General features: G+C 37.4%; 1 protein-coding gene across 3 annotated transcripts in view; it reads right to left on the bottom strand.

The window, feature by feature from the left end:
- The window catches only part of TECPR2 (tectonin beta-propeller repeat containing 2), a 43,463-nt gene that overhangs the window by 12,587 nt on the left and 18,639 nt on the right, over positions 1 to 12,237 (bottom strand). For all 3 annotated transcript variants that reach the window (XM_084521744.1, XM_084521746.1, XM_084521745.1), the window contains 5 exons: positions 11,029 to 11,170; positions 9,464 to 9,704; positions 8,464 to 8,553; positions 7,407 to 7,640; positions 3,682 to 3,830 (listed from right to left, as the gene is read on the bottom strand). In XM_084521744.1, coding sequence (XP_084377870.1) covers positions 3,682 to 3,830; positions 7,407 to 7,640; positions 8,464 to 8,553; positions 9,464 to 9,704; positions 11,029 to 11,170 — 856 coding nt within the window. The remainder of the gene's footprint in view (positions 1 to 3,681; positions 3,831 to 7,406; positions 7,641 to 8,463; positions 8,554 to 9,463; positions 9,705 to 11,028; positions 11,171 to 12,237) is intronic.

Raw genomic sequence — 12,237 nt, 5'->3', positions numbered from 1 at the left:
GTGATTGCTAACTCATTACAAATAGTTGTTCTCATCCTTGTTTCCTTTAGCTCTCCCTAAACAAAAGTTTTGCTTACCTAAGAGATAAGCAAATATATATAAATCCCTTAATACAAATCTGATTAGGTGGTTCTTAAGGCCAGTGTTACGTTAAGTAGTCCTTGTAAGAAGCAAGCTATTCTCAAAAGCAGATTTTGCTTCTGCGTTTTTTTCAATAGGTGCCCAAAATCAGAGACAAAATGGAGAAAGAATTACTTTCAAACAACAGGCCTTTGACTTCTAGGGATATTTTAAAGCAATTTTTCAGGTGAAAATTATTTTTAACTTTTAATTAACTTCTACTCAATAACAACCCAAATTAGTCCTACTGACCATATTATTTTTTTTGTTGTTATTTTTTCAGGCTACAAAATTGAAAAAACATTCAATTTCATAAACATACCCACACCCATACATACACACATACTCTGTAGTATCTGCATGAATAATAATTACATTGCTTGCTCGTTCTTTGTATTGGAATGTAATGTATATTGAGGCATGCTACAACAGATAATAGTTTTATACTGTATATGAAGGATGGAATGAAGAATACTTTCCATTTCATGGATGAAAACCATTTCATCAAGGAGTTTTGATCAGCTCTGTCAATGCTCTTAAAATAGCTTCCAAAAAGTGGCTTAACTACATAATTTTGACTTTCAGATCATACAATAGAATGGGTGAAGCAGAGAAGACACCTACATATGAACTACACTGTTCACGATACTGCAATATTATCAACCACTTCTTTATTTTATCCAGCACTTTAGACAATGGAGGGCAGAGAACACAACGCTAATTTTCATCAAGATTTAGTGCAGTCCGGAGTTATGAAGAGAGAAGTAGCAAATGAGAACTGTTTCAGTCTAGATTAAGAAAAAAGCCATAGAGAATCACAGATTCTCTGATCTTATCTGTTTGGTTTGTGCTGGAAGGGACCTTAAGGATCACCCAGCTCCAGCCCCCTGCCATGGGCAGTGACACCTCCCATGAGCCCAGGTTTCCCCAAAGCCCCATCCAGCCTGGCCTTGGACACCTCCAGAGATGGGGCATCCACAGCTTCTCTGGGCAACCTGTGCCAGTGCCTCACCACCCTCTGAATGAAAAAATTATTTTAAATGTCTGTTCTAAAAATCTAACAAAGCTATTGTCTCTGAATACCTTTGTGAAGCTGTGCAATGATGCTGTGCAATTACAGCACTTCTTTAACAAGAAGTGACACTGTAAAAGCAGAACCTGAAGCTGCTCACAAGCTGCTCATGAGTCATGAGATCTGGGATATGGCAAGTCATATTGGCTCTGACATTTACTAGGGAATGAAACATCCATAGCTGATTTTAAATTACATTATTTGAGAGTATTTCTGTGCTTAAAGCAAGTGAAAGACAATTTTGATTTCCTTCTTCAAACAGAAGATGACTGAACCATTCACAAATGCTTCTTACAATTCTTCTGTTGTTGTGAACATGAAGTGATGCAGCATGAAAGTCAGTTAAGGGACAGATAACAGTAAGGGGCTACTAATAAGCACCAAACAGTCCACTTCTCAACCATCCTTTGTCATATTTGTTATCCAAACACTGAGCTAGTATCTGGAAGTAATTTTAAAGTCCACATTTTCTTATCTTGCATTCAGTCTTTGGAAAAGCATGGGTGGTTGCTCCCCCAGTACTTTAGTTACTTGTTTCAGTGTTGGAATTGTCTCCAAACAAGCATGTAGCCCTTGAGTTTTCATCTCCACAGGCAATGTTTGAATTTTTGCCTGTTCATATTGACTCATTAGATATGCAGTGTCGGGAGTTGGCAAGATAACAGGAAGAGAATGCTCTGGGTAGCAGGAGGTTATCATTTTGGAAGGCAACATCACCCAGCTTCCGCAGTAAGCTGTAGGAAATAACACGGTATTCAACCTTGTCCAATTAAAGACTTTCTACGTAAGGAAGTCTCTGCTAAGTAACGAGCCAAAGCAAATCCCAATTTCTTGTAAACACCTTTGTATCAAGCAGTTTAATCAACTTCTGTAGAGGATTAGAGAACGCACTCAGTACAGACAAAATAGTGTAGTGAAAGTCCTCCAGGTTATTTTCCTGGTTAGATACATTTTCATTAGAATATACTGCAAAAGTTTATTCGTCTGTCTATTGGCAAACTCAATTAAGCAGAATACATCCTAGAATATGTCATTCCCTCTTCACCCCCCTTTTTAAGAAAACTATCCTCATGGAAGACATCATCATTCATATCCTAAGTCTCCTCTTCCCAGCTGCCTTGCCCCCCATTAGCAGACAAATTTGTATCTTACAGGTAACATCAGAAAGACCCACTCTGCAGCACACAAGAGTGAGCAGTGTAATCTACCCCTCGTTGTGACAGCCATCACTCAAGTGATTTAGTACTTATTTATCAGTCTGTTCTGCTATTCTGCAGAAACAAGATGCCTTTTCTCCAGGTCTGATTGACCACATTCCCAGCACAGAAGGACTAGTTTAACCAGTGCTGAGCAAACTGAGGAGATGCAAATCTGCCATTTCATTTCCCTGTTTCCCTGGCCTTCTTTGCTGCTACACCCCCGAGATTCACAGGAGGAGCTAAGAGTTGGCTGTTAAGAGGCGAGCAGAAGTAAAAGGGAATGATGTAAAAAACAAATCACCTATTGCAACTCCACTGCCAGAGACTGACTTTTGTTTCTTAACATGACCCTTCAGAAGTACCATGTATTTCAAAATCTTCAGAAACAGTTCTGTAACATTATATTATTAAAACGTAAATCAAGTATGCAAACACATCCAGCACTACTATGCTAGATCAGCAGACAGTTCGACTGATTTCAAGCCAGGGAGCAAAGAATGAAATCAGTGCTCAGAGGTCAACTCTTTTGCAGCAGTCCCGAGCCATGATACAGAACTGCAAGTTAAACTGTGGAATGTGTAAAGTATTAGAGCAGCACTGAGGTTTAAGGAGAGATTAAATGAGAAACCAGACACTGGAGAAATATATTTTGTCCATTTGCTATATCCAGAAAATATGCTCCTAGTGTACTTTAGGAGGCTTCTTTCCACTCAGCTCCTCCCAGCTGGCAGGTAGAACAGAGATCTTACTTGCCAATTCTGGGAATAAGGGAGAAGAGCTGCAATTGTACGGCACGCTGACTAACCACCGGATGATAAGGAAAGTCCCTAGATCCAGGCACAGCACCCTGGCAAGCATCCCAGACTCACGGGGCGAGGATAAAGGAAGAGGGAGGCACTTCAGTACCACACCATGTGAGCAGAGCCTTCCCACACCCTCTGCTTTGTGCTGTTTGCCAGTCTAGCCTCTTGGCTACCGTACAAGTAGGTACTCAGTATATAGTTCAAGGCTGCGTTCTACTACGTGCCTATAAAGCTGCTGTGTTACTACAATAGAAGTTTTTCATTAAGGATGGAAAAAGAGAAAAAGAATTGAAAAAAAAAGAAGTTATCTGTGAGATGAATTTGGGATGATTGAAGATAAGTCCTGATGAAACTGAACACGTGTGACAGAAGCTTAAACTACACATTTAAATCTGGTCCTATTGTTTTCCCTGAATGTTAAATTATTCCTTTCCACAGGCGCAGAGCTAAACCACTGTGTTACAAAGAATTACAATCAGCGTTTTACCTGTATGGGTGGCTCAATCATTATCCACGCAGGAAGCATCAAACTCGGGTTAAGAGGCTGGGTTCCTACACGGAAATAAACACCCCCACTGGTGTCACAGGCCCAAACATGCTGATTTCCACAGGACAAGCTGATCAGCTTTATGGCACCTATCAACAAAGAGGTTATTAGCAACCTGACATTTTTCTTTTACATTCAGCTAATAATGAGCACCTTTACTTAGACTTGATTGTATTAAGCTACCTTTAAACACAGGCACATAAAAATGATTACAAGCTTGTGAGAGAAAAATCATGGCATATAATGAATAACACCAACAGGTAGTATACGTAAGGCATTTTTCTCTTCAATCTAAAAATAAATGTTTTAGTCACAGGATACTGCCATTTTTAAAGCACACTAAAAATATTCTATTAAAATAACTGAATTCAAGCAGGGAAAGAATTCTGTAACAAATGTTATCAGTGCCTAGACAAACTTTCACATGACCTAATGTGAACTTTCCTCTGTAGCTGGCCATGCTTATATTTTTCATGGTGTTGGGCCTAGTAATGCCTTCAGCACTGAACACTCCTAATGCTACCAGCACTTGAAAAATACAAGAGCATATGGATTATGCATCTCAGTGTTAACATACCAGTGTCACATCTGTAAATAAAGGAGCTGATTTTCAAATGGCTTTATATTTAGCATACATATTTATTACACTTATGTCAGACGTGCTGCAGTATTTTAACCCTATGTAAGTCAGCACACTGAAAACACAGCTCCCAAAAAAGTATGTTTTGGATTTTTTTTTTTAATTTTATTTTTTTTCATGTCCAATCACATTTAGGAGTCTTGCTACCAAAAGTTTGTAAAGATAGAGAACTGCTAGTTAATGGCCAGCTGGAACTCTTACTCTTTTACATTCATTTCAGAATAGCCATGTGATGTAATATATGTAACATTTGATTATTTTTTTCCTCCCAGCATTGGGACAACACAATACTAAGTAATGGAAAACATGTTCTACAGAAAAAGACTCAATCATGACAGATATACTACAGCAGGAATGCTCTGGTTGTACTCCAAACTCTAAAAATAGGCCTTGCTGGCTGATTGAACATGCCAGCAGTGCTTGGGATATCCCATTCTTGGTAACAGTTTTCTCTTCTGTGATGTGAATCTGGCAACAAATCCCTGCAAAGTACATTGCTCCTTAAAGAGAGGGTACAATTTTATCCCCCCGAGCAGGGGTTCAAAGCATTTTATTCTGCTGAAGGCAGAATTCTGTAAGGCTTGCTCGGGGAAACAACAGGGAATAACAGGAGTATATATTTTTATCTTTTAGTTACCTGAAATTGTAAACAGATCTCCTCGTCCAAGTTATTTACCTTTCTGAATTGAAGGAATTTGAATTAGCTCATCTCACCCCAAAATTCCCTTTAATCATGCCGCTTCTTATTATAAAATAGCATACAGAGCACAACTATGAACAAAAACTTCTACTGCTTCAGGAGAGAACAAGTCTCTATTGCAGGTAGAGAGGCCTGACATTCAGCAAAGTCAAACTTTTATTTAAAACCTCGTGCTTCCATGTGAGAGTACACCTAGCCGGGATGGCTTTGTCACATGTCGTCTCAGCTGTTGAAATGTTCCGATCCAAAGCAGCATCACAGCTCTCGCACACGGAATCACATATCACCTACTCGGCATAGCTGATATTATTTACGTCAGCAGTACAATTTGATATTCAAAAATGCAGCACTTATATAAATGTTTTGGGGCTTCTCCCTCCTCCCACTCACTGTTTTTATGGTAGGAGAAGGGCATGCTAACCACATTCAGCCACTGCTTAGAAAGAAGTGTGATTCAGAGACACTGTTTACAGTTGAAGCCTAAAGGTCGCTCTACTGTGTTTAGAAACCTCGATAATGATAGTGGAACCCTAATCAAAATAATTTACTAGATACTACGCTCAGTACATAGTGTAAAGGCAAGAAGGGAGATACTAACAACATAATATTCATAATTTCAACGTAAATGCTGGCAACTTGATCACCTCCACACAGATTTCTGAATTTCATTTTACAGCAACTTGCTCTTTTTTTTTTCCCCTCCAATTCACAGTCTTGATGTTTGAGGAGTGAAGGCAGACATACATTTCAACAATAGAAATAATTCTCTAATTTCTTCTGCTCCATTAGAGCAAATCAAGTCTCTTATATTACATCTGTGGGTAGGCACCATCTTGTCAGCAGTGATCTACCACATGCATTTAATTGGAGAAAAAACAGGAAATTTTCTGCATTCTTAATTATCAGCTCACAATGACTGGTAAAGTGCGGTGTCTGAAATATTTCCTGACCCCAGATTTCTACAGTATCACCACACAGAGTGCCATGAAACTAAAAGGAACAGCTAAATGTAATGTTTGAGCCCCAGCGTAGCTAAAGTAACCAAGACAATTAATACAGTCAGCTAGCACTCATTTCCATTAGAACATTTTGAGATTTTCAGACAATAGCAAGAAACTATTTGTTATTTCAGTTTCACAGTTATTATCTAAACCGCTGGAAAATAACAGTATCTGGAGGAAAACTTCAAGCTCTACTAAGCCAGATGAAAAGCACAGTACAGACAAAACTATCCTGTAGGTCAGTGAAAGTAAAAGGCATCGCTTATCACTTAAACTATGGTAAGATTGGTGATTTGGAAGTAATTCATTGGGTCTGGAAAACCTGTTTTACAGCCGGCAAATACAGTATTTTTAAAAGACTCTTTCAAAAGTTTTATGTAAAGAATACAAAAGATAAAATTGCTTGTCAGGCCAATCACGAATACTGCCATTAGAGATGGAAAAAAATTCAAATCAGATTAATTTTATATTAGTGCTTTTTTTAATTAGCACTTTTAATTAGCACTTTTTAAAAAAAAAAAAAAAAAAAAAACCTTCTCTTGAAACAGATTAGCATTAAGAGAAAAAAATATTCTAGCAGATATTCAGATTATTAAAGAAATAAATCCAACTGGAATAATACTAGTGAAGCTGTCAAGTGGCCGGATTACCCTTATCTCTGATGAAAAGAGCCAAACTGGGAGGATATTTAATGATCAAAATGTGGTCAACCAACCTTGGTCTTATTGCTAACCAAACAAAAAGGGGCAGTTAAACAGCAGCACATTCTTGACATTATGCTGAATCATTAGATCACTATCAATTCAAACATTAGAGTGTCATCATCTGTATCACCTATGGATGATGCAACTCTGAGCAAAATTTTTCCTTAACAAGATCCTAAGGAAGCTTTAGCCACTCTATTAAGAGCACATTTACCCACAAAATACAGGGCTTTGAGTATAGAACTGCCCAGGGCCACATGATTACAGTTATGCCAGTTATAGTACAAGAACTGGACTAGTTAAAGCTACTGGTACATCTGCACAGCACTGTGTCAGGTCGCGTGCTCTCAGACTGACAAACTATAAGAAGCACAAATGCATATAAAGCATCTTGCAAACAGTGAACATGCTGTCTCCGGCAAAAGGATAAGTGAAACATTGCCTGAAAGCAGTAAGTGCACGTGTTTTACAGTCCTCTGCTGCAATGCCCATAATTATAAGGTACTGTTTGCTCCAATAAATGTTATACTTCAGATCAGTAAACCAAAGACACTTATGAATGAAAATACAGACTGTCTGCTACGAGTTAACAGATAGTCTACTCAATAAAAATGTCATACCTAGTTGGGAGAGATCCAATTTTGTCCAATGCATCCCTGTTGGACAGCTGGATGAAAGTGTTCTGATAAATATCTGCCCAAGACTATCCAAACCCCAGATGGCATCCTGGCAGGCAGAATAGTGCACCATTTCAACCTCCGGTGGCAGCTGCACCGTAGAAGGACGAAACTGAGGATTCTGATCACTGACACAAAACAGATCCTTGTTGCTTTGGCACAGCCACAAGAAGCTTCCTATGGCAAGGACATTTCTGTTATTAAAATCATTGCTAATCCACTCTGAGAAAGCTAACACTTCCTCTGAAAACAATCAGTACATTTGAAGACAAAACTAAGATCTTAGATTAAGATTTTCAAGTAAAAATAAGCATCCTAAGTGCTTATTTAGGCACTTAAGTACTGCCCCAACCCAGCCCCCCTATATCAGGTAAGTAGCGAATGATTTCATTTGAAGAAACTAAGAGGGAGAAGGCATACCTAATAGTTCACTGTTCCCCCTTATTCTTTTCCTCTTCTGTTTCCTTGATAATTGCCTCAGAGAAACAGCATATCTCCTCTTCCCAGTTCTTTATCACACATTTTTGCCAATAAAACTGGCATACTTAGTTACAATAGTTAGCACTTGCATTATCTAACAGTAGAATTCTTCAGTGTGGTTACAGTTCTACCAATAAAATGTGTGATTCTGCTGCAGTTAACTGCACTGACCGGAGAAGTAATTGGTCAGTATAGGCATTCCAGCAAAGCACGTTCCAGGACTTCATATTAAACTCTGGCAATTCATGCTGCGGCAAGTTAGGAAGTTACTGCTCCTAAAGGACTATCCATTTCTCTGTTGGATGTCACTCCAAACCAGAGGTAACAGAGTGAATGATATGACTTTTTATCTCTACTAGTTTTACTGATGTTTCCACCTTACTTCTCAAATGTTTTAGATCCCTGCATACACAAAAGGCACCCAAAACCTGAAGTAACTCAGGGTATTTAATTACTTACACCATCAGTTCTACTATATTTAAAGTCAGTAATTATATGTTTGCACTGCTGATTCACTAACCTTCTTTAGATGAAGCTGCAGAAGCCAACACGAAAATCCATTTTGTGGCAGAAGCAGTACCACGAGGCACAATATTATTCCAGTAAGTGCCTGAAAGGAAAGAACAGAGCATCATCAGTATGAAAGTTAATTTTCTGTTAGAATTCAAATATCTAGACAGATTTTATTTTATTTATTTATTTATTTTTTACACAAATCTTTTAGTATCTGTTCTTGGGGAAGAAAACCTCCTGACACATAACATTTCTGTGTGCACACACACACACGGATGCACACATAAAGAACGGGGAATGCAGAAGATAAGAAAGGAAAAGATTAATGGTCTTCAACAGGAGACCAAATGGGTGATGAGTTTAAACAGACAATATTATATGTCTACTCTTTGTGTTTATCTGATCAAAGAAGAGAACTAAATTAAAGTTCTGTTTTGGAAAACACACCTAGAAACATAAATAAAGCAATTCGTATTATCACTGTAACACCATAACATTATTGCTCTGCATAGTAACACTGATCATGAACCAGACTCCACTGTGCTAGAAATAACAGGTACTATAGCATAAAATTGCCTTCTGATCCCAGAGAAAAGACAAACATAGGTACTAAAAGGCGTAACTTGCACACTTGTTTATTTGTGGACAATGAATTTTTCATTAAAAACATTTCCCTTCAGAAGGGAAAATATCCAGACCAACTGCCAAAGAATCATTTAATCTAGTTTTTAAACATAAAGTTGGTTCATTAAAGGTCCCCTGATTCACCATGGATAATTCTCATGGTGACCAAACTGTAGATAGCTACTTTTTCCTATTTACTATATTATTCCTATTTATTAGATATTATTTATAACATATAAATATGTATTGTTTTACATATTTATAATTATATAATAATATATTTTGTATACTATATATAATTACATGTTATTTTATATATTTATACTATATTATATATTATTTATTTCTGAACTTAAAAACATTAGATGCAAAAGCACACCAACCTATTAAGTTTCCCTTTGCTACATGGAACTCATTTTTGCCTGAAGAGATCCAGACTCCACTGCCATTAACTCCAAGGAGGCTGGGTTGACACTGAAGCTGCTGTGACCAAAACGCCATTCGAAGTTTGTCAGCAACCTTCTCTACAGGTGCCTGAGCTGCTGTTGCCACTGTGTGAGTTGCCTGGATTATCGTCTGGAACAAGCTGCACTGGTCAAACACTACATAATCGGTGATGCTTACCTGAAGGAGAAGAGAAGAGGAGAAAAAATGGTTCTTGATGGTTAGCTAAGCTTGGGGGGAACCACAGAATCTTCCATCAAAGGCTTTTTTTGTGTGTGTATGCATGCACACACTTCATGTACAGGATATCTATCATGAGTTTAGAAACCTTCTAAGTGTAGGAAGGGAAAAATAATTACTAATTATTATAATTACTTCTGATGAAATGGGAGTCTTGATAATATGGATTCTGGTTATTAAACACCAACTCACAACACAATCCTACCCAGCAATCTACTTTAAATTATGCATTTTAAGGAAGCCCTTCGTTTAGGGATTACTGAACACCTCTTCCCTCCCCCTAAAGACACAAACCCTGCAAACTGAAAGGTATATTTACAGTTTCCCAAAAGGAACAGAGAAATTTGCATAGAGTAGCAATTTAAATCACATAGTGAAAACCTGGCAGGAGGAGGTCTGAATGACCAATTGCCTCAGTTCTACCATAAACAGCTAGGCTGACAATGCTCTGGGATACTCCTAGAAAGGAAGAAGAGAAGTTTGCCTGTAACCTAAAAAATAAAAGCCAAGCTTTTATTGGATGCTTATCTCCAAGAAAAAAAAAGATTAAATATGCATAAAAGATTAAATATGCATGTAAATAATTAAATTAATAAATGAAATTAATGAAATTAATTAGGTAAATATGTAAACAAATTTGCTGTGTACCCCTCTTCCACAACTCATGTTTCTGGGGAAAAACAAGTAAAGCTGTAGAAAAAAGGAGTTTTAAGTCAACGCCAGAAAGTACTTGCAGTAACTGAGCTGTTTCTACCCATAAAATCTGTGATTGCAGCAAGCAGACCCACGTAGTTTGAAGAAACTTCAATTGATGAAAAATGGGGTAATTAAAGCATTTTTTGGAAGGTCATCAGTTATTTATTTCATTTAGCTACGGACGAGTGCTGGAAGACGAGGAGGAGAGACTGTATTCAGCAGCCAGGCTTGAATGCTCTGACTAAACAGCATGTCCTACTGCCAGCTGTTAAGATATCAAGCTACATGCACCATTGATACAATCTGGTAGAGCATTTCCTGTATTCTTGAAAACTGCTGTGCTGCTGCTTTGGGTGACCATAGGGTGTTTGTTTTCCCCTTTTCTACAGCAGACATGAAAAGGGATTTCAACCACAGCCACCCTGAAGTTTTAATACACTGACTGAAGAGTACTGTAACATATCACACAATTCACTGAATTTTATGCTTAGAATCTCATGGGAAAACAATGCAAATAATAAACCCTGGGTGTCAGACTAAACTGAAAGCAAAATAAAAAAGTGCCTACTTGCCACCAATGGTTGTCATCTCCTTGTGGTTTCTTTGAAACTATACCAGTTCTGAACCACAGATTTCCATGGATATCCAAAGCCCATAATGTCTGTTGATCTCCAAGGGTTATGCACACAGGTTCCAAAGCTTGCATTTCACTGGAAATGTAAACAAGTAAAAAATTAAAAAGCCTTACTTCAAATTTAAGCTTATGGCATTTTAAGGAAGTTGTCACAATGCCAACAGCAGTTCAAACTGTTCAAACTCAAAAACACACCTGATTTCAAATTTTCACAGTTATTAGTAATTTAAATCTTATTAGCTTGCATAAGTAAAAACCATTCAAAAAAAAAAAACAAAAACAAAAACACAACATCACAAGGCCTTCAAAATCATTCAAGATTTGAAACTCACAAACATAACAATATAAATAAAAACTAATTTGGCCAGTAAATAAGAAACAAATAGAAGTTTTTTGTACATCAGTTTCATAAGTACATTTCCTTCAATTTTCTTGCCCTATTCTGAGAACAATATTAGCAGCTCAGGCACCATAAATAGAAAACTGAACTTAACTTCACTGCAAAGATGAATGTTGAGTCTGACTATATGCTTCCTGTGTAAGTAAATCATTTTTAAACTCAGAAAGCCAATAGGATCAGATGATCTAATCAGGTATTTAAAAACAAGGCAACAATGCTATTTCTTTCAGAGAACTTTTCTTGAGAACTTAAAAACAAATATGGATTGCTTTCTGCAACTTTAATACAAAGCCCAAGAACATTAAGCATACCTAAGGCGTAGGTCAAACAAATATTTTCATTAAACAAACTGACTAAATGACATGCAAATTTCAGATTTGAACAATACACTGTACATTTCCCAAGTCTTTTCAAAAGCCAAATACCAGACTGGGAGGTAATACAAGCTGGAGCTTCACAACAGGATATTCAGCAGAAAATAAAAATCATATGACTACAGTTCTGTATGACTGGAGTTTCTTCCTATACTCACTTTGGGCTGATGTCACAGGAGACTATATCTTCCAGATTCTCAAAGCCAGCAGTAAACACTTATTGCTTTTAAATTTATCACAAACTACCTACTGCAAGAACAGGACCAACTACAAAGCTAAATAGCAATTATACAGAATATCTATAAAAATATGTGACTGGAAAGTATAAAAATATTATTCAGCTGTGTGCAAATGACCACAAAAATGCTG

This window comes from Aythya ferina (genome assembly GCF_964211825.1).
Source record: "Aythya ferina genome assembly, chromosome: 5".
Classification (NCBI taxonomy): Eukaryota; Metazoa; Chordata; class Aves; order Anseriformes; family Anatidae; genus Aythya; species Aythya ferina.
This window is presented reverse-complemented; position numbering and strand designations above follow the sequence as displayed.